Source organism: Lepus europaeus, chromosome 23 (genome assembly GCF_033115175.1).
Source record: "Lepus europaeus isolate LE1 chromosome 23, mLepTim1.pri, whole genome shotgun sequence".
NCBI lineage: Eukaryota > Metazoa > Chordata > Mammalia > Lagomorpha > Leporidae > Lepus > Lepus europaeus.
In genome coordinates this window covers 8,401,137-8,424,044 of record NC_084849.1, presented here as the reverse complement: position 1 = coordinate 8,424,044, position 22,908 = coordinate 8,401,137, and the positions used below count along the sequence as shown (strand labels likewise).

Sequence of the window (22,908 nt, the reverse complement as noted above, 5' to 3'; positions counted from 1 at the left end):
GATGCTCCACTGCATGGCAAGGCCACACGTGGTTCCCCACTCACCCGTGGAAGGACACAGGGCTGTCCCCCATCTGGCTAGTGTAAGCAGTGTTACCAGATAAGCTTGGCCATCTCATGCTTTCCGTAAGTGGAATCACACAGTGTACGCTCTCTGGGGTCTGGCTGTCGGTCAGCACCTAGTTTTGAGGTTGGCTGGGGAAAGCGCTGGGGGGGTCCCCCCATCTCTTACTGGCAGACAGCACTGAGGCCTTCTGTCCTCTGTGGCCGTGGGGTGGGGGGTGCTCCAGGCTGATGGACATGTCACCGCACACTGGGTCGCTTCCCCACCTGCAGAGGGCCTGTCCCCTGACTGATCACGTGGAGGTCCCTGTGAAACAGGCTTAAAGGCACTTCCTTGTCGTTAGTGATTCAGGTTGGGAGCCCAAGTGTTTCTTACCTGGTGCTTCAATTAACTGCTTGTAAACACTCAGAAAAGCGGCCTCCGCCTCCTGACTTCTCTTACTAAGGGCCACCACCTTTGGAGACAAGAGAAAGAGTCACGTGTAACCATGGCATCGGGTCTGCAAGCGAACGCGATTGTTCCCTCCTGTGCCAAGGGGAAGGGCGGGCAGTGAGGGCTGGAAGTGCACGCTCTGGGGCAGCGCTGGTGCAGCCGGTTAAGCCGCTGCTTGCGAGGCCCGCATCCCGAGTACAGTGCCTGGTTCGAGTCCTGCTGCTTTGCTTCCTACCCAGCTTTCTGCTAACGCACCGGGGGAGCAGCAGATGATGGCTCAACAGCTGGGGTCTGCGCCACTCAAGCGGGAGAACAGAATGGAGCTCCTGGCCCCTGGCTTCGGCCTGGCCCAGCCCTGGCTGTTGCAGCCATCTGGAGAGTGAACCAGCTGACACAAGACCTCTCTGTTACTCTGCCTCTCAAACAGTAAGTAGATTAAACGAACGTATGAGCTCTGGGCCTGGAGCCCAGGCTGTGTGACCTTGGGCAAGTCACTGCCCCTCTTTGCTCCCCGGCAGACTCATCTGTGCGGGGCATGAGTGAAGCTGCGGGTAAGCCCTGAACGCAGGGCCTGGCACGCAGCACGGCACGGACACTGCTGCTACTTCTCCCTGTTGCTGAAGGGCCGTGCTGGAAGCTGCAGGCTTTGGGGAGAGTGGGACACATCTGAGGAGTGTCTCTTGCCCTGAAAATTAAAGGAAGAACTTGCAAGCTCTCGGGAGTTAATAAAGAGCCGGGACAGGCGTGGGCGGGTTCAGTGCTCCACACGGCCCCTCCCGGCACACCCAAGGTGCTCAGCACGTGCCTCCACCAGCACGGACAGGCGAACGGCAGGGTGACCCCGTGCTGGACAGCGACATCCCCACCCTCACTCTCTGCTCACGGGTCTTTCTCCTGCAATGAGATTCCCGGAGATGCCTGTGGGCAAGAGGGGGGCCTCTTACAACGCACGTTTCTCCCGAGGTCTGGTGAGCTAGCACCTGCTCACCCACGGCTCTGGCCTCTCGGCTGCCCTGACCCTGGCCCTCGCCGGCCAGTCCCAATGGAAGCGGCCTGCGGCTCCCACGCCTGCACTGAGCTCCCAGTGGGAGTCAGGTGTCCCACTCTCGGCTCGGGTGAGCCTCATTTCCCCAGCACAGACGCCCCCTTCCCTGGGCGCCCGCTCCCTAAATGACGAATCTCTTTCGAGTGCCAGTGGGCCAGGGTCTGGCCCTCAGTGGTGGGCTTCTAGAAACCTCCACAAGGCTGCTGAAAGAGGAGAGGGCATGTCTATTACTGAGGCTCCGAAAGTGAGCTGAGAGCAGAGTCTGCACCATCTGCCGGATGAGCAGATCCACAAGAGAGGCATTTCCCAGAGTTCAGCGGTGGTCAGGGGAGTTGCAGCCCGGGACCTGGGCTGCCTGGCTTCAGAGCCGCCCCCCCCCCCCCCCAGCTGTGTGTCCTTGTGCAGCGAGGTCCCAGAAACCCTTATGCCTCTATTTCCATTGGTAGAACAGAGCTAATAATGCAGTGGCCTAGCTGAAGGGAGTGCTGGGGGCTGAAGGTTGAACACAGGCGCATGCGCCAAGCCCCCATCCTGCCTGCTTCGGTTGTGCTGGTCTCTGGGACCTCGTGGTGAGCACCTGGGAAAAGCCCCACCTGGCTACCCACTGCTGTGCATGCTGGGAAGAGGGGTCTGAGGGCCACGGCTGCTCCAACAGTGGCCAACGAGCCATGTGCGACTACTAAGCAGCAGGAAGGAGGTGGGCCCAGACCAAGACGTGCCTCGGGAATGAGACACCCTCTGGGGCCCAGAGACTCAAAAAATACTGATGACGCAACCAAGTGATAACGTGTAGCTATGAGAAAATGTAAAATGACATGTATGGGTCTCGTCATGTTTTCATGGACACTGGCGTCTGCAGGTTTCGCAAGGCAGGCAGAGCATCAGACGGGGAGGCCAAGTGACGAGGAATTCAGGGCGCAGGTTGGATGGGTGAGGAAGAGTTCCCTCATCTCACCATTCTGCTGGGACAGCCCCTGGTCTCTCTCACTCAGGCAAACCTGGGCTGCTCTGCACCCGGCACTGGGGGCTGAAACCCCAGCACTGTGTGACGCACACTGAGCTCCCCCCAGGTGGACTCAGGCTGGGGGAGACCGACACTGGGCCAGGTTTCCAGATGATTCGGCAGGACAACTGCTAATGCTCAGAAGGGAAGTGTGGGGACTTGAGAGGATTTCAGGGAGCGAGGGCTGACCTAGCTTGGCGGACAACATTCGGAACTGTCTCCCTGAGAAGGAGATGATGGTGCAGGGTGGGGTGGGGGGAGGGCAGTTAGGACAGAAAGAATGTTCTAGAATCTAGGCAAAGGAAACATCTGCCAGAGTTTCATTTTTGCTGAGATGGACATGATACAGTTCCTGTCTGGGCACTCACTGTGGAGTCGGTGCCACAGCCACACCCAAGGGGAGCCAGGACCCACAAGGGTCTCCTGGGCAAGGTGAGAAGGGCAGTCAACCCGGTTCTCTGATGGACCCACAGCCAGTGTGGCACTTGATGCTCAGCACACGCCACACACTTTCAGTGCTCCTGCCTGTCATCTCACGGCCACCCCAGGCTCCCAGCTGCCGCCGCCATCGTCCCCGCCACGCAGGCAGGCGCAGTGAGGTCAGGTACCTTGCCCGAGGGCACCCTGTTAGTACGTGGCAGGGCCAGGACTCACCCCAAGTCTGGGGCTTTGGACTGCTTTCTGAACCCAGACACTGGGTCCTTCAGTCCAGCCAGACCCTGTCCAGCCAGATGCCTGTGGGGAAGGCATCTGGACTCCACGCGACACTGTTAACTCGCAGGTGCGGCTGCCCCAGCTTAGAGGCCGCTGTGCTGCCGACCTGTGGCCCAAGACTCCGAGGAGGCAAAGCCACTGCTCTCCCTGCCCCAGATGGGAGTGACCCCCGAGCCACCGCGGTCTTCACAGCTGTCCATGCAGAGCGCGGGGAGCCTGCGGTGTGGGGAGGGGCGCGGTGGGCCTACGTGCTGCAAGTCTCCTTTACTGTCCCCGTCCCTGCCCTCAGCAGCTCCTTCCCCCATCAGCGCGTGACGGCGCACGTCATGACTGATGTCTCCTGAGCCGTCCAGCTTGGCGGCCCGGGGCCCGTGTCCTGCTGGGCATTTGCAATATGACATTTCCCAGCGGAGATCAGCTGTGAGCAGCAGTCCCAACTCAACAGCACAGGCGTGCAAAAGGCCCCGTTACTCTTCATACTGACTCCATGTTGAAGCGACGTGGAGGCTAAGTAAGAGCTATTGCTAAGGCTAAACCCGCTTGCTTCTTTTCACTTGTTAAGACTGTGGCGACTACTGCACGCAAAGGCCCGAGTTCGCACCCTGCTCCTGCCGCACAGTTCTGCCCAGACTGACGGCGCTGGCAGACCGCGGCCCTTGCTCTGCTCGGTAAATGGAGTCTTGGTGGAGCGCAGCCGCAGTCGATCGCGTGCCGCCTGTGGCTACTTCCCCGCGGCAAGACGACTCCTGCAGACAGTGGCTGTCTGGGCGTCCTGCCTCACTCTGTCTTGTGTTAGAGCAGCACGCGTGTCCCTTTCTAGAAAGCCGCGTCCTTGAATTCCGGTCTGCTTATCCACTGAGTGGGAAGAATTTCCAGTGGTCAGGAAGCTGCTGGGGTGGAAAGACAGGAAGCAGAGACCCCGGAAAGCCAGCACAAAGCTTCCTAGGGAGTCAGAGCCTTCCTGCCACACGGGACGCCTCTCCCAGCGGCTGCAACCCTCACACATCTCAGCCATGCGCCCAGAACAGGTGAGCAGGGCACAGGGAAAAGGCCACGTGGCTGTGCCCTACAGGCAGAAGGGAGCCGGACAAGCGTCCAGCACGACGGATCTGGCTTATGCCCGGCAGATCTTTGAGGGCCATCTGTGGAGGGAGGAGGTGGCGGTAGCGGCCAGCTAGACACCCTCCGGAAGGTCGCCATCCGAAACAGCACAGCGTCTGACGGCGCACGTGGCACTCCCTGCCCGCTGTGACAGCAGGGTGAGCACGCTTGGCCCCCGGGCACGAGCACAACAGGGCAGAGCTGTCCGGTGAGAGAAAGGCAAGAGACCGCTCCAGCCGCCCCGCTCGCGTGTGCCCGGTGCACAGAGAGGCAAGGTGGGGGCCTGTGGGGCGGGGCTGAGCTGCTGCATGTGCATGTGTGTGTGTGTGTGTGCATGTGTGTGTGCGTGTGTGCGCGCGAGACGACATCTACTGACTGCTGAGACCTGCCCACGCCCTGCTCTTCACAAGCAATGGTCTGAGGCCCTGCAGACCCTCCCTTACTCTACTCAGTGGTCCACCTCGTGCCTCTGCAACACGAGCGCTCTGCCCCACTCTGCAGAGCGGGAGCCGAGGGCCAGGGAAGCGCTGCCCCCTGGCCGAGACAGAAGCAGTCATTGGCCTGGGGTATCAGGGTGCAGACACCTCTCACTTCAGGGCCCGGGCCTGTGACGAGACAGGGCTTCTCAAAGTGTGTCACACAGTCCCCCTGGCACGGAAAGGGGGCCTGTGGTCAGCCGTGCGTGCCGCCCCCATCCTGTGGACGTGAACAAACACACGGGCACGTGGGGCATGCCGACCAGCCACAGCTGCAGGGGTAAGTCCTCACCAACTCCGTGCAACTCAGGGTTTTCCCAAGTCCTTTGCCCATAGAACTTCTCCAGGGAATGAGCTGGGAAGCCAGGATTCCACAGAATGCACTTTGAGAATGGCTTCCCTCTCCCACCGGGTTCTGAGCTCTGGGAGGCACGAGGGAGGATTTGATGTGGCGGGGATCCTGGAAGAAACCGGATTGGCGGCTGCAGAGCAGGGGCAGGTGCTCCAAGGGCCTGGGTTCACAGCTCTGAGCATCGGGTGAAGAGCTGGGGACAGGAAGTGAGGGAGTGGAAGGGCATGGAGATGGGGGAGGGTCAGCAAGGAAGAGTGCCAGTGGGGAGGGGGCTTCAGGAGAGTGGGTGGGATGTGGGCGCAGGGAAGGGCAGTAGGGGCCTCTGGAGGCTGGGGGGGGGGGGGCGTGACCTGCTTGGATGTGCCACAGGGGAGGAACTCAGAGGGACCACGCAGGGTGCAGGTCTGGTGGGAGGGGAAGGTGCATGGGGTGGGGGGTGGTGCTAGAGAGAGGAAGAAAGGGTAGGGTTTGAGAGATGAGGGGCGCTCACCTCCTGATGGGGTCGTGGAGGGGCTGCAGGCAGTGGGGGACAGAGCGCAGTCAGCCAGGGTACACCACGGCACTCTGAAGGGTGCCCACTCAGGAGCTGGCGGGCCACGGAGCCGGAATAAAGAGGCACATCCCGGGGTGGGGGCGGAGCAGCAGCAGGGAGCGGGAATTACCACGAGGCTCCCCAGAGGGGCCCTGAGCGCCCTGTGGCGGGAGGCACCCGAGTACGTGAGGACGAAGAGGTGCTGTGGAAACCTGCTGTGTGCGAGTTCTGCCAGCCTACCTGGAAGGGCCACGCGGCCTCCGAGGACCTGCGTGACAGCGCCCCTTTCTCTGGGGTGAACTGGGAAACGGGGCTGGCAGTCTCCTCGTCTGACCAACCCGAGGGCTGCTATGAAGGATCACCACTGTGCCAGGCATTGTGCCAAGGGCTGGACACCAATCCACTCACCTGACCTTCAAGACCCTGGCAGAGGGGCTGCCCTCCCACTTCAAGGATGAAGATACGGGTGCACAGAGGGTGAAGGCCACACCACGCGGGAGCTGGGAGTCGGACCCAGCTTGTTCTGACCTGAAGCCCATGCTTCTAATGCCAACTTGGGATTGAGTCTCTCCTGGGGTTTGTGGATGGAGCTGGAGTAACTCAGATGGGCAGGGGATGGGCAGGCCAGGCCCGGCTGGCAGGACCGGGCAGCACGAGCGCTCTTGGCTGGGAGCGGCTGATGCAGCTGAGCAAGTGCAAACTACGATTTGGCGCTGGGGCTTGGGGCAGACGGAGTGCGGCTCTCACTGTGGTTGGCCTGGGCTCCTGGAGGTCTGGACAGAAGCCCGGGGCCTCTGGCTCTCTGGAGGGTCACCTGGTGGTCCTAGAAGGTCTCCTCACCAAGGCTCAGGCGCGGGTGCCAGCTGTGTCGAGACCGACAGGAGAAATACCCACACATTTGGCCACTTGTCATTGTTCTGAATTCTTGGGTATAAACCACTAATTCATTTTGAATTTACAGTGTAGCCTGTTAATTCACTCTGAACCCTTGAGTGTGCACCACTAATTCAGAGCTTGGGCTCTGAGGCTTCCCCTGCTCCGGGGCTGTGGGCCCAGCTTCCAGGTTCCTCCCCCAGTACCTCAATCTGCACGGGGGACGGGCAGAGGGACAGCCTGGTAACCACAGCAACCACCCACCTGCTACGTGCCCGAGCCCCCATTCCCCTCCCCATGCCGACACGTCCTGATCCTTAGAGGTGTCTGAGGCTGTGCTGTGTCTCACTTGGAGGGGGTGTGGTGCTTGAACGTTCTCTCACCGCGGGGCCCTCACACACACTGGTCAGTGTTTGCTGAGGACGGCCGGACCCACGCTGACTTGTCGTCTGGACGCTGTTCCATTTCCCCAGGCGGACTGTGAGCCTCCAGGGGCAGGTGCTGGCATCTGGGGGCGTGAAGGCCCACGGTGTGTGCAGAGCATAAAGACAGGGCCTGGCCCACCACAGGGGCCCCACCTTCACCTCGCCGCCGCCCATATTCCCTGAGTGTCCCCCGGTTCTAGGCAATGGCATCCAGTGCCAGGTGACACCTGATGTGGGGCAGCGGCCGCAGGGCAGAAGTAGAAGCAGAAGCTTCCGGGCCTGCCTGCTGCAGCTGGGGTCTGCGTCACCGCCCGCGCCGAGCCCCAGCGGCCCATCTGTAAGGTGAAGGTGCCGCGCCCAGCGCCTTCCAACTCGGCTGTGCTCCCAGGCAGGCGGGCAGCCCTCTCTGCCCTCCACACTTGGTCCTTAATGAGGCCAGGGCACGCCCAGGGTGGGGCAGGGGCTGTAGGTGGGGAAGAGAAACTATGCAGCTTCACTCGAATATCTGTAATTATTCCCAGGTTCAAGATAAGGCTCGGAGCCACTTCTCCTTCAACGTACGCTGGGCAGGCCGGCAGCTCTGCCACCAGAACCCCTGGGTGCCGTGGGCCTGCTCTGGGCCGGCTGCCTCTCAGGGTTCGGAAGGTGCGCCAAAACGAGGTGTCCCGCGGGCCGAGGCCGGCAGGCCTGCTATTAGCAACAGTGCAATCATCAATTACGTGCAATCACAAACCACTGACTTCACAATTATCAGATGAAGTGCCAACTTCTCACCTCCGCTCAGCAGCGACCACCACAGCCCCTCGGCTCGAAAGCAAGCCTTTCCCTTTCTTTCTTCCCTTTTCCTCTCGTTCCCTCTCTCTTCTGGGGGGAACGTTTTTCCAGGCCTCCACGAAAGACTGCATTTAAATTGCTTGTCACTCAAAACAAAGGCGCCCCACTCATTTGTAATTCGCCAGCCACCTGAGCAGGCCGCCTGTTTTCCTCTAAGCATCCACGCACCAAAGCACAGAGATCATTTTTCTATTGTTAAAATTGTATAAGCCGGGGCTTTTTATAGCAGCCAACACACAATTTCACTTCTCTTCCGAGGGCCCCGGCATAAAAGGGACAGGAGGCTTTCTTTAGTGCCTTACAAATACGTTTTGCTTTGGGGTAATAAAAAAAAAAAAAAAAAAAAAAAAAGCACCAGGCGCATATAATGAGTTGAAAAGCTATCAGTGATTCCACAAGGCCCTACCTACAGACAAGGGAGGTCAGAAGTCGGGTTTGCTGCTGGCCCGGGGTGTGGCCGGCGGTGGAGCTGGACCATGGAGATTCGGTGTCCCAGGGTCGGAAGCTGCCACACCCATGAACGAGGCTCTGTGCTGGCTGGCGTGGTTCTGAACCTGCTGTTCCAGGCAGAGGTGGGCCCCACTGTGTCTGCCTTTCTGGGGCCCTCTTCCCAGAGACTTGCCATGGACGATGGCCACCGAGCCCTGGCGTGGAACCAAGGCTGCCTCCGTGAGGCTCAGCCCCAGAAGGCCAGGCCCCCTGCGCCCACGGCTCGGTGTTCCTGTGTAGCATGACGCCTTCCGGTTTCCCTCGAGAGCTTCTTCCGGCCCACAGACCAGGGCGTCTGGGCCTCCGGACACTGCAGGGTGGCCCTGGGCGGGAGGAGCTGCTTGCTTCAGAGGCCCAGTGAGGATGAGACGGTGGCTCCAGGTCGCACAGGAGGAGCTGTGGCAAGGCTGTGAGTAGGAAGGGAGGGGATCTGTGGACTCAGGATTTGGGGCTGGAATTCGTGTGACCTCCACCACAGTGGCCAAGGTGATGTCACCTCTGGGTGTGTCAGAACAGACTCAAACGCCCGGGTCTCTCGCTGCAGTGTGCCATGCTGTCCAGAGCAGAGAGGAGGGCTCCGGCCAGCCCGTGTGCAGGGCTCAGGAGCTGAGGCCGTTTCTTCTCGCAGTGGAAGCAGCAGCAGCCCCGAGCCTGACAAAGACTCCTGACGGCAGGGCGAGCTTTCCTACGCAACCGTGACCGTGAGGAGCGGACACCGTGCATTTGTCAAAACCCACGGAACTGGGCAACGCGAAGACCCTCACGCAGACCTGGATTTTAGTTAACAACACCGCATCGAGACCAGCGCCTGTCGACAGTCGACTGTCACAAATGCATCACTCCACGGCAAGATGCTGACGACGGGGGAAACGGGTGTGGGGAGAGGGGCCGATGGGAGCGCCACACCTTTTGCTCCAACCCCTTTTAAGTCTGAACTGCTCTAAAAGAGTAGGGGGTGTTATCTGTTAAGAATAACTAAAAACAGCAGGCGAGCAGAGTGAGCACTTCGGAAGCACTTACCAGGCTCCGCGCACGAGAAGCCCGCCTGGGATCTCTGTCGTTCCCTCCCCCAGTTTACAGAAGGGGAAGACGAGACTGGAGAGGGCAAAGCCACACAGGGAGAGGCACAGCAAGGACTCCCAGCCTGCGCCCCAGAGCCGGAAGGATGGCGCTCTGCATCATCCGGGTTCCCACCAGAGCTCACGTGTGTGTGCATGTGTGCATTGTCCTCTGTTGCTCGTGGGATCACGTGGTACAGTAAACTTGGGGTCACGATGCACCCCATGGGTAGATTTTCTCGGACCTACCGGTGTTTTAAAAATATTGGAGCTGTCAAAATTCATCAAGTCGGCCGGCGCCGCGGCTCACTAGGCTAATCTTCCGCCTTGCGGCGCCGGCACACCGGGTTCTAGTCCCGGTCGGGGCACCGATCCTGTCCCGGTTGCCCCTCTTCCAGGCCAGCTCTCTGCTGTGGCCAGGGAGTGCAGTGGAGGATGGCCCAAGTGCTTGGGCCCTGCACCCCATGGGAGACCAGGATAAGCACCTGGCTCCTGCCATCGGATCAGCGCGGTGCGCCGGCCGCAGCGTGCTACCGCGGCGGCCATTGGAGGGTGAACCAACGGCAAAAGGAAGACCTTTCTCTCTGTCTCTCTCTCACTGTCCACTCTGCCTGTCAAAAATAAAAAAAATAAAAAAAAAAATTAAAAAAAAAAAATTCATCAAGTCATGTGCTTAAGCTTGCGCATTTTGCTGCAATGATACCTGCATAGGGCACTGGCAGGAAACCGTGTGCCCGTAAGGGAGCCAGTGCTGAAAGCCCAGAGGAGCTCCAAACTGCGGGCTCCTCTTGGGAAATGAGAGGATCTGGCCACCGGGGCTGGCTGGAGCCGTCTGTTCTGCATAGGCCAGGGGAGTCTGCATTGCCCCCAGCCTCCATGTGCCTGCAGTGTGGCTGCTGTGAGCGTCCACACTGCCCTCTGGCCTAGACCCACGTCCCTCCTTCCCTGCTTTGTGTCCCCCACATCCTCCTGGGGGCTGCCAGCCCCTCCCTCCCCCAGCTGCTCAAGGAGTGAGGTCACAGCTGAGAAACGCGTGGTGAATCCCAGGTCCCGCGTTTGGCCTCCTGCCTTTCCAGGCTGCCCACCCTCCAGGTGAGCTCCTTGCCCAGCACAGGCAAAGGCCAGCCGCTGCCAACTCCAGTCCCACCTTGGGCAGGGAGAAGAGGGGCCCTGAGGGCGCCCGCGTGACTCTGCAGCTCCCTGTGCCGTGACCGTGGACAGACCCTAGAGCAGTGTTCCGATGGGGGTGGGGGCAGGGTGGGTGCTGGCGTGAGAAGGCTAAGGAAGAAAGGGCAGGGCCGGTGAGGGGAGCGAGGGGCACCCAGCACTCAGGCAGGGCCGGGAAGCACACGGGCTTGCAGTCAGGTCAGGCTGAGCAACAGAGATCCGAAATCTGGAGCCCTGAACGCGTGACTTCCACAAAGCCTTCACGGCCTCAGCTTCCTCAACTGTAAAATGGGCACATCGAGGTCAGAGCTGCTAGAAGGACCCACGCGGGGAGGCGAGCAGCTGGCGTGGAGTTGGCCCTCCCTGGGGTGCTCCAGGCCCGTCTCCCTGTCTGGAGAGGAGGGCCACCGGGGCCCAGCTAAGCACTTAAAGGTATGCTCTGTGCACTGTTCTTGGGAGTTCTGGCCAGGGGTTCTGTGGCTGAGTCGGAAGCAGGCACCGTCCAGGGAGGAAGCCTCTGGAGTGCGAGGGCTGGAGTCACAGAGCCAGGGTGTGGGCGCAAGATCAGCCGCGCCCAGCACCACCCCAGCCCGCCCCCAAGTCTCTGGGCTGCGCAGGGTCTGCGTGCCAGGCCCCGCTCCCACCTGCTGCCCGGGGGTGGCTCTGTGTCTGCTACCTGCCCTGGGCGCTCACTGTCCTGTGCTCCATCAGCACTGTGGTGGCCTTGCCCCCCCAAACCTGCAGGGGTCTCCCCTCTCACGGTGATCCTGGCAGCCCCGGAGAGCGAGGCTGAGCGCGCCTGGGTGCCCTTTACAGACGGGCAGCACCGCCACGCCCAGGCTTACAAACAGCAGCACCTTTCCGCGGGTCTCCGTGACGGTGGCTCGAGACAGCCCCATGGGATGCCCGGCTGGACGCTCCGCTTCCTAGGTGAAGAAACTGAGGCGGAGAGAGGCCTAGGGACTTGTCTAAGGTCACACAGCCCGCAAAGTGGCCAGAAGCCGGGGAGCCCAGCTCTGGAGTCGGTGCTCTTGGCTGTGCAATGCACCGCTGTCGCCTGCCCAACCTAGGCCCAGGCCACTCCTTTAGGTAGCACGCGGCTTGCCTCAGTCCCCACTGCTCCCTGCAGCCTCCCTGGTTCCCGTGTTGCTCATCTGGCTCACCTGCCCCAGGCTCCTATGAGTTTAGGGGATGAGACATCACCTCTGGGGTCCCCAGGCACCTGGCCCATCCCCTAGCACGTGACAAGATGTGCACTTCATGGGCAACCTGCTTTCTTCTCAGTCTCTTTGCCAGGAGCACGACAGCTACCGTTCTGGTCCCCTCAGACCTCGGGCTACCACGAAGACCAGAACTCGAGACAACATGACATACAGGCAAGGAACAAGAGGCCACTGTGGGTGGGAACGCACACACCGCCGGGTGCCGTGCTGCTGGGAGAAGGCGCCTTCCTCTAGCAGGGGAGTGGGGCTTGCAAGGCGCAGCCTGCATTTTTTTTTTTTTTTTAATTTCTTAGACTGGCAGCCCCCGTGAGGCCTCCGGGGGGGACCCCCATTGCGCCCAGCACACAAGCTTCATCTATTGGGTGGGAAATGTAGAAATAATCAAGTGTGAGTAACTTAATTAGCCTGTGCAGCTATGAAAGTTGGTTTCCGCTTCCGTTATTAACGATGAATGCTAAGTATCTGAGGACACGGGCTAAGACTCCCCGACACGCTGGCACTGGAGCCAGATCCAGCTTGCTGTTGATGGGGCTGGTCCCTGCCTGAGAGCTGCCGGGCCAGCCCCCAGCACCGTGTGGAACCTGCCTCTGACCCTGCCTCTAGATCTGACCACCCACACACAGCACATGCAGGGGGCGGAGGAGCAAGCCGAAGGGCAAATCCCAGCCGGGGGCCAGGTCCTGCCCTGAGGTCCCCCGGCGGGCGGCGGAGCTGACTGAAGCCACGCTCCGGAGCACGGCACTCGCAGCAACCACATGACAGGCTGCGGAAGGCCCGGCCAGGCCTCCTGGACGGGAGATGAGCTGTGGACGCCTTTCAGCCGTCTCTGGGGCACGCACAGGAGTCGCAGGGGTGTGCTGCATCTGTGGGCTCTGCCGCCGGCTGTGGGAACTGGACGAATCGCCGCACTTTGATGAGCCTCAGCTCCCTCACCTGTAAAATGGGGAGAATGCCAGCACTTCCCTCCCAGGACGGCGGTGGCTCAGGCACTCGGGAGGCGGCAGGTAAACCGCGTCCAGTCCGTTCTCTGCAGGTTCACCCGTGTGAGCGCCTGTGCGTCTTGCTCCCCAGGTTCTCCTCCTGAGCTGGACCTCTGGTTGCTTTCTCTACCGACACCTCCACGTGGGGGCCCCAGGATGCTTGGAGGAAGGGCGCAGGTGTGGGTCTCCTGCCCCGTGCCACCAAGGCCAGGGACAGGACCGAGACAGGGACAGACAGCGGACGGCTGCACTTGCCCCTAAGCTCCACCCACTGTGAAGAGCAGCAGGCGAGGCTGACCGACGGCAGAGGCGGCCGCTTCCTCTCCCCCGAACAGGACTGAGATGGAAAGCTCTCCCCTAGCTTGGACACCAGCCTCGCGGCCAGGCCGTCCCGTGCCCGGCATGCGATCCTCGCTAGCCCCTGTCCACGTGCCACCAATTTCTTTGTGTTTCCCGCTAGGACGAATGCCCGACTCAAGGTGAGAGCGTGCGACTGGGCTGTGACTGCCCGGATTGATAGATTGCGGGTCTGTGCTGCTCTGTTTCATGCTCGGTGGCTCCACGGCAAAGCAATTATCACTGCGGAATGCATAATGGCCTAATTAATAACCGACGGCAGGCTGGCCTCGGAGCCACGCTCACACCTTGGCAAGCCAACTCTTTTTTCTTCCTTTTAAACATTTGGAGAGAAAAATGTTGTTATAATTGACTGGTTGTACTGTCAAAGTGTCCCTCCTGCGTGGACGCAGGGTGTAGCTGGAAGCGCGGAAGGCCTGGACTAAGGAGACGTGCTCTGCTGCAGCCGGCTGTGTGGCCTTGCCCAGCGTCACGGTGTCTCTGTGCCCGCGCGTCTGCACCTGTTGGCACAGCCACCTTTCTGGGCTTGAGCGGGCTTTGTGTATGCAGGTGAGCATCCACAAAACCTGGGGCCACGGGGCTCCTGTTCACTGCCACACTGTTGGTGCCTGGCACACGGCGGGCGCTTAATAGACAGTCGCCGAGGGATAGGGCTCTGGCACTAGAATGCTTGGTTTTAGATTTTGTCTCTGCCACTTTACCATCAGCTGTGTGACCTTGGGCAGGATGCTGAACCTCTCTGTGGTTCTTTCCTCTCATTTATCAAATGCTGTGACCGTCATTGACCTGGTAGGGCAGCAGTCACGGGGGAAGACACGCTGGGGACGCTGCCTGGAAGACAGCAAGAGCCAGCTCAGTGTTTGCCGGCATTTGCTCCATAAACACGCACTGGGCACCTCCTGTGTAGGGCGCTGTGTGGGACGGGACCAGGAGAGGCTACACAATGCTCCTTCCTGCTCCTGGTAGAGGGGACACGGAAGTGGGGGCTGAGTAGTCAGGCAAACAAATACGCAACAACAACTGTGCTAAGCACTGTGGGGCCTACTCAACGGGAGGGCATGTGACAGGGAAGACCGGACAAACCCAGGGGTCGCACAGGCCACTCCAAGGAAGTCCCTCTGGGCAGAATGGGACAGGCCCAGGCGTTGGGGCAGTGGTTTGGGACAACTGTGCCACCCAGGGGAGTCTGGCGAGGTGTGGAGACCAGTGCAGGTGCTCCCGGCGTGTAGCAGGTGGATTTCGGGGCTGCCTTATGTATTCTACGAGGCACAGTCACTCCCACAACTGAGAGCCACCTGACCCAAGATTCCAAAGCACTGAGACAGAGAACTTCTGTGTTAAGTGGACCAAGGGGGCGGCCAGAGAGGGTCAGGCAGAGAGAAGAGCAGGTGCAGAGGGTCTGAGGTGGACAGAGTGTGTTTTTGAGGCCACGCAGAGGCGTGTGAAGAGGGAAGGGGAGCGAGGTGGGACGTGAGGCAGGGCCTGCAGGCACCTTGGGAGGTGCGCCGCGTGATGCCCTCTGCCCTGTGGAGCTCACGGAGGCTGCTGGCGAGGGCGTGCTGGCTAAGTCGACCTGGAAACAAAGGGTGGGGCTGTGCTGCACGTGCCCACTGCCCTCTGCTGCCTGGAGACTGCAGGGCAGACAGGCCCGTAACCCAGCAGGCACAGGTGAGCGCAGGGGCCTGCGGCGTCACGAGGTCCCACAGCCAGGGCCACATGTGGCTGGAGCCTGGGAGATAAGTGAGGGTTTGCAGGGCTTTGGGGGAGGAAAAGCCGTCTGGGAGAAGGGAACAGAATGTGCAAAGGCTCAGAAGCCTCTCACAACAGCGCCCTGTGCAGGAAGCCCCGGGGTCAGGCCGTCAGGTGATCGGGGACGGTGCTGTGACCCTTCCTTGCCTGGGATGCTATTAGCAGGCCATGGTTTATATTTGTATTTTTTTTTTCATTTTTTTTACAGAATTCTGCAATCCCTATGGAACATATTAAAGCCCAGGGAGATTCAGTCTGACTTGAAGCTGTTTGTGTGGCGGTGGGCTCAGACTATGAACCCAGGCTTCACACTACTGCATCAACCTCAGATAGAATGTTCTGGGCCCTTCTCTTGAACCAACGTCCATCAGGCTTTGGGCTCTGGTCCTGAGGCTCTGGGAGACCTGTGGGCAGCCCCTGGGGCCCAAGCAGGAGCACCTGATATGAGTAACAGAGGGCCCTTTGCCCTTTGACTGCTCACCTCCACAAAAGGTAGGGTGTTACCTAACATCTATCCTAGGAGTAGTGACAATGACCACACAGTCAGCAAGTGTGCGTGCTCCAGAGAGCCTGGGGCGGGCAGCAGAGGGTAGTGGAGGCCCCTGCCTGTTGGCCCTTTGCCCTTTGACTGCTCACCTCTGCAAAAGGTAGGGTGTCACCTTACATCTATCCCAGGGGTACTGACAATGACCACACAGTCAGCAAGTGTGCGTGCTCCAGGGAGCCTGGGGTGCACAGACCCAGCTGCTACATGGCTCCTACTGTCCTCGCTCGGGGAATTCCACAGGCACAGTGCTAGCAGCGGGGACAAACATTACTCCCACGTGAACGGCGGGGAGATGAGGATCAGGGAGGGAGGGGACCAAGTTCCAAAGCCAGGGAGAAGCACAGCTGGGCTTGTGCCAGGTCACCCTGGCTTCTGGAAGGTTCCCAAGCTGGACCCTGCAGGTGGAGTGTCTAAACCAGCTGGGCTTGCCTCCCCAGACAGGCTCCTCTGCTACTGAGGTCCAGGCCTGGATCCCCATCGGCCACACCTAACCCCTCCTCTGTCACTGTCAGGCCGGGCCACCTTAGCGCCCACCTCCAGGTACAAGGTCCACCCGACCTGTACCATTCCACAGAGAACTTTCTAGAACAGGTGTCGGGTCATGCTGACTCCAAACATCCAAAGGGCCTTCATGGCACCTGCTCGGCCCACGGAGGGATTGGAGACTTGAGTCAGCGTTCAGGACCCCAGGGTCCTGCCCGAACACATTTGCTAGGCTCGTGCTCCACCCCACCTCGCTGCACAGCCGCTGGGGGGGTCCTCAGCGGACGCTCTCTGTGATGTGCACAGGCTGAGCACTGCACGTGCACTGCCATCTCAATTCACGCTCACGATAAACCCACCTGCTCATCAGCATCTTACCGACAAGCAAACCGAGGCTCAGAAGTGACCTAAGATCACCCAGCCAGGGATCAAACCAGGGCTGAACCAGGTCTGGCCGACGCCAAGGCCTGGCCCTAACCACCACTACTCATTCCCATGAGCCACCTGCCCCAATCTTCCCAATCTCAACTGGTACCTCACCTCCTCCAGCATGCCTTCCAGGATTGCCTGCCTAAAAGCTACTCTCTGTACTTGGGACATTTGCTCCTTTCCCTCAGTGGGCCCTGGGTGTGGGCTCCCGGTGGTCTTGCTGGAAAGAGTTTATCTCTATCCCCTCCCAGCCTAGCCCAGTCTGAGACAGAGTGGGGGCTTTAGAACATTCATGCAATTGTTAAAATCCCTAGCTCCTGCATCCCTGCCCCTGGACTTGGCAGTTCCCCAGGGTTCCATTCCTTGCTTGTCTGTCCACATCGTAGCACTGTGCACAGCCACAGCCGGGAGCCCACCTGGGCAGGGACAGGGGACGGTGCCGCACTCGGTGCCAGACCACGGGTGGCGTGGGCAGGAGCCGTGTGGCCACTTCCAGGGCTGGCTGCGGAGAAGCTGCTCAGAGCCACCCTGTTGTCCCCCTCCCCACACGCCAGCTCCCCGAGGGGACGTGGGGATAGGAGACGGGAGACGTCTGGGGCCCCAAATGGCTGCATGGAGCAGAGCCTTCCCCTTCCCACTGGCCACCAGCCAGCACCAGATGGGGACACAGTCCCGCTGGGTCTGTGCTGCCGTGACAGGGACGAGCCCACTCTGACCGACGCAGGCAGATCAGCTTTGACTCCCAGCTCTCCCACTTCTTCGTGGCATCATCTCGGGCTCAGCCTCTCTGAGTCTCAGCCTGCCCCGCATAAAAGGAGCACAATCTTCCCACCTCGAGTTCTCTGGGATATTCCACGACATCCCGATGTCAGCCAACCAGCCCTGAGGGTGACACCCGAGAGGGGCTCCCCCGGGGGTCTCAGGGCAGGGCCTGCACTCAGCTCTGGGATGTGGGGTTTGGCCGGTCCTCCTCCTTCCTGGCTTCCACTAGGCTCAGCTTCGCTGTGTTTTCGTTAGGTGCTGTTATTCCTTCCTTGTACTGCGAACGACTGTACGGCAGGGTGGGAGTTTCTAGACCGCAGGGAAGAGAGAACTAGAATCCTTGTCTGTAGCGGCATGTGCTCCGGCACGGAGGAGGGTGGAGAGGGTTTCAGAGGTGGCCTTTGGAGTGCGGAGAGAGGATGGGGTCTGTGCCGGGGAGCTTGGGTCAACTCCTGGCACGGAGGAGGGTGGAGAGGGTTTCAGAGGTGGCCTTTGGAGTGCGGAGAGAGGATGGGGTCTGTGCCGGGGAGCTTGGGTCAACTCCTGGCACGGAGGAGGGTGGAGAGGGTTTCAGAGGTGGCCTTTGGAGTGCGGAGAGAGGAGGGGGTCTGTGCCGGGGAGCTTGGGTCAACTCCTGGCACGGAGGAGGGTGGAGAGGGTTTCAGAGGTGGCCTTTGGAGTGCGGAGAGAGGAGGGGGTCTGTGCCGGGGAGCTTGGGTCAACTCCTGGCACGGAGGAGGGTGGAGAGGGTTTCAGAGGTGGCCTTTGGAGTGCGGAGAGAGGAGGGGGTCTGTGCCGGGGAGCTTGGGTCAACTCCCGGCACGGAGGAGGGTGGAGAGGGTTTCAGAGGTGGCCTTTAGAGGGTGGAGAGAGGATGGGGCCTGTGCCAGGGGAGCTTGGGTCAAGCGGATGCTGTGCCTGGCAAGGGGGATCCAGGCTGGGAAAGGTTCAGGCCCCCTCTCATGGGCTTCCAGGTCCTGTAGCTCCCACTGACCCCCTGCCTCCGGGCATTTGCACATGCTGGTCCTTTGATTCCGCCCTTGCTGCTTCGACTGCCCCCGCTCACAGGTTAGCTCCTCCCAGGAGGATGCTCTCCCAGCCCCAGGATACTCACTTGCTGACCTCCCATCACAAGGTCCTGGGTCTGCTCCTGTGCCTACAACAGTGAGCACCTGGCACATAGCAGGTACTCTAGAGCTGCCTGCTGGGTGAATGAATGAATGAGGTGATCAGTCTCCCCCCTCCCTGCACACCTAGCAGGAGTGCTCCGCAGGGCCTTCAGCTCTGTGGGCTGCACTGCTTCCCTGGCAACGCCTGTCCTCCGCTGCTGCCGGCAGCACGGTGCAGAAATGGATGACCCGGGCGGTGTCCCAATAAAGATTTATTCGCAAGAATGAGCTTGGGCCCACGGGCCATTGCCTACTGACCCCTGACCCAAAGCATGCTGTGGTACCCTTGCTCCAGGCGGAGCTGTGCCGGGGGTGGCCTGCAGCAGCTTGCAAGAAGGGATGGGGACTTCCAGGAGTTCTGCAAGCTGGTTGTGAAACAGAGCTGTTCCTAACCACCCAGCCACAGAAGCCACCATTAAACAGGTGATACCGAAATAAAAGGCACCGCAACACGGGTGAACCTGGAGGCCACAAGACTGCGTCCAGACAGACACTGGGGGTGCCGCTGACCTGAGGGCCCTGGAGTCCTCCCGTTCCCAGGGACGGGGGTGGGGGCTGGGCGGGGCAGGGAGGGCAGGACAGGACACAGTCACTCAATGGGGACTGAGTTTCAGTTTGGGGCGTTCTGGACAGGGCTGGGGTGACGGTGCCACAGCAGTGTCGCTGGACTGCACACTTCAGAAAGGCCAAGGTGCCAGGCCGCACGTGATGCAGACACCTGTATCTGGCCGCAGAAATAAACAAAGAAAACAGCGAAGCTAACACAGCCTCAATGCCCACCCCTTCCTAACTCTCCACTGCACCCCACCCTTCCTGGGGGCTGCGCACCCTCTGGGCCTGTGTGGTGGAAATTCTCTCAATGAGGGTGACGCCACATCTCCTCCCAGCTCCGAGCTGCTGGCAGTATGGACTCGGCTGCGGTGGGAGCCGCTCACCAAAGCCCGGGCACGTGCTACCCACCAGGCCTCCCGCGCAGACAGGGCTGGCTGTGGAGCACTGAGCGGCACACGCCGGCTAAGCCCACACGCCTGCCTCCTGCCGGCTGGTGATCTTCAGGGCAGAGGTTCTCAAACACGACTGTTGCCAGCAGCAGCTTTGAAAAAGCCCGAGGCCCGAGCCTCACGCAGACCCAGGATACCAACCGCTCTGGGCTGGGACGCGGGGCTCAGTGTTTTTAAAGCCCTTGGAAGATTCTACCACGCAGTCAGGGTTGAGAGCCAGGGGCTTGCTCAAGGCAGATGGTCCCAAGCTATCACGCGCCCAGGAGTGACCAGGGGCTGTGCGCAACTGCAGATCTCCATTCAGGAGACCTGGGGTGGGGTGGGGGCGGGGCGCACATGTCTCCAGAGCTCCCCGACGGTCTGGATGTTGCTGGCCGCGGGCCACACTGCACAGTAGAAGGCACGATGGCAAGCGCCGCTGTGGCCAGCACAGCATTGTGCGCAGGCTCCATTCAGCTGGGGATCACAAGGGTTCCCCTCCGCCATCCCCCCAACATAAACAAGTGGGCATTGAAGAACCCACTGTGAAGAACAGGAGACCAAGGCTGATGGTGAAGTGACTTGATCTGGGTCCTTCCTGCCTCCAGCCGGTGATATCAGGCGAATTTCTCAGCCTCTCCTGGGCCTCATTCCTGCCGCTCTAGACATGGGGAGGCTTCTACAGTCACACTGGATGCCCACGGGCCCCTGAACACCTGCTTCACAGCGGACACCCCCATCCAGGAAGGTTCCTCTCCCTGTACCTAATCCTGGGGATGCTGCTTCAAGGACCCGCTGTGGGAGTCAGGCGGTCCAGCCCTCTGTCCCCGACTGGGGCCTTGCTGGGCACAACCACACTGCAGGACAGCTGTGGGGTCACTGTCGCGCGGCAGTGCCCACTTCGCCTTCATCGTGGCGTTGGGATGTACCAACAGCTCAACGGAGGGGTGACCGAGTTCCATTTTACAGAGGGAAACACAGCTCGTCCCAGGCCATAAGTGGCAGAGCTGGGATCCGCACCCAGGCAGTCTGGCTCCAGAAGTGTGCCCCTAACCACTGTGCTCCACTGCCTTTCAAATAACTCACCCACAGGATGGAGACCTCGACACCCCTCGCTGTGCTCCCGGTCCTCAGGATGCCACACAGGGCCCACACACAGCAGGGGCTCAGGAAACAGCTTTGGAACGAGGAGGCGGGGGGACTAGTTTTACTCCGCCCATTTCCACATCCTGGCCACACAAACGTCCTTCACAATCGTGACTGGCACTGGCACTGGCACTGACCGAGGTGTGTCTCCGTTGTCTACCGTGAGCCTGTGAGCACCACGAGACCAGAAGGTATCTGAGGCTGCTCCCTGACACATCCCCGGAGACTGGCACTCACCGTGACATACAGCAGGTGCCAAATAAATGTCACCAAGCGAAGGTCTCAGCAGAACTGAGAGGGAGGCATGGCTGGGCACGTGTGCTCCGAGGGAGCAAGATGGAAGAGAGGGCAGGTGGAGAGAAGGGGGCTGACCCGGGGTGGGGCTGGACATTGGAGGTCCACGAGTGAGCCCTCCAGGGTGCCGGGTCATTGCTGGTCCCCGGCTGGCTGGCTGCAGCAGGCTTTCCAGGAAAATACTGCTGGGAGCCAGAGTGAGCAGGAGGAAGCCAGGCATTGGGAACCCTGGGAACTGCAAGGGCCGTTTAGCCCCAAGGGAGGTCAGGATTGGGTCTGGAATGTTCTATCCTAGGGAAAAGGGGAGAGTGTTGGAAGCTCCGCCCAAGCTGCCAGATCACACGGATCGCACAACCAATCACGCCAGCTGCCCTTGTGCTGCGGCCTCCCCAGGTGGGAGGCCCTGTCTCCGCCCCCTCACACGACAGGAAAGTGGGGTTCACGAGGAGCCTGGCCAAGGACAGGGCTGTGATCTGAGTACTTAGGTCACTTCTGCTCCACCATGGAGCTGAGTGGATGAGGAGTCCCTGTCCACCCACCTACGCCCGGCAGTTAGTAAAGGTGACACTCACCAGCTTTGACTCAGCGGGAGCACCATGCCCGGCACACAGTAAGTGCTCAGCAAACGCCCACCGAGGGGAGGAATGTGTGACTGTGTGAGCAGCCACATGTCCCCAGCCGGGGTCCATGGGGCTGCTGTTCCAGGAGCTCCCACCCTGTGTCCCCCTCCCTGGCCCTTCACTTCCAGGGAGGCAGACATGAGAGCCAAGGAGACGCCGGCCGACAGAGCCAAGAGATGGATGTGCGCCCAGTGGCCTTATCTCCTCACCGACTGGCCCCGCACGGCCTTCCATAATGCAGTCCATTAAAAGGCTTGTAAATTTTCATACACGCAAGTCTACCGTGGCGTCAGCACAGACTAATTGTTGTTAAATGTGCGGGAATGTTACTGCCACGCGGCCGGCGCAATCTGTCTTCCCGGGCTGGCCGGCCAGCCCATTCCTCTGCAGGAGGAAAGCTTACAGTGTTCGCACAAGGCCAAGAAGCAATTCGTGTCAAAAAGATCAATAATATAAAAATAAAGCATGAGAATTCTAGTTAAAGGGAATGTCATATAAATATGTGGTTCACGTCCATGATTCCAAGATTAAAAAAATCAATCAATATCGTTCTTGAGATGATGTTATTTCTAATGAGAAATACCCGGAACAGCTGCAAATAGCTGCTTAACTGGGGGGAAAAGCATTAATAATTTACTTTATAAGGCACATGATACTGAACGGAGGAGGGTTGCTGCCGGGTCTTAATTTGGTTGTAATGTGGTGTGACAGGTTCAGTGACGCTTTGGTGGGCTCTTAATGCTAAATTCAGAAGGCTGCCCCGTTCCCTGGGAGTTCCACCCCAAGCCGGCAGGGCAGGCTCCAGAGAGACAAGGCTGGGGTGCAGGCGGCTGAGGAGACCTGTGCCACCAAAGTTATGAGGTCATCAGAGAGGAGGGGACGGGGGCCTGCTGGGGACGGAAGGCCTTTCCCTCACTGTGTTCCACTCAAGCTATACATGACACCGTGTTTACTGAACACTTACTATGTGCCCAGTCCTGGGCTGGGTGCACAGACCTGGGTTCGAATGCCAGCTCCCTGCACGTGCTGGACTCCCTGCCGGGAACGTCAGCTGCCACTCACAGAGCGGGCGCCACGTGCTGGGCCTCCCTCCAGGGCTTCTTGAGGGTCGCCTCCCCAAGCCCGGCCACTGCCTGTGAGGTCGGGACTACTCCTATCTCCAGCTCCAGGACAGGGACCGAGGTGCAGGGGAAGTGACTGCCCAAGGTCCCTCAGGTGAGAAGAGGACGAGCTGGTGTGTAAGCCTGTGCCGACCACTAGTCCTCCAGACGGGTGGTGCTGCTCAGAGGGGCCAGCTCGCCTCGGCCACAGCCTTCAGGGGGTCCCATGTACAAAGGGAATTGTCACACCAGGGCTGGAGAAAGTGTAGCGTGGAGGAGTGAGAGTAATGTCAGAAGGGCCCCACCAAATCAAAGGCCCTGTAAATTCAACTTCAGCTCCAAAGGGAGAATGCAGGCTGGAGGTAGAGGCAGAGCCGAGGGGGCACAGGCATCAAATGAGGCTGTGGCAGGCAGGGCTGGTGGGCTCGGGGGCAGGACTGGCTGGGACATGCGTGTCCCCGGAAGCCCTCCACACCCTTCTCAGGTGGTTCGGCTGCAAGAACCC

General features: G+C 60.2%; 1 protein-coding gene across 1 annotated transcript in view; it reads right to left on the bottom strand.

The window, feature by feature from the left end:
* CUX2 (cut like homeobox 2) overlaps positions 1–22,908 on the bottom strand; it is a 254,319-nt gene that overhangs the window by 56,137 nt on the left and 175,274 nt on the right. Inside the window, 1 exon segment of the mRNA XM_062182840.1 lies at positions 439–517. Coding sequence (XP_062038824.1) covers positions 439–517 — 79 coding nt within the window.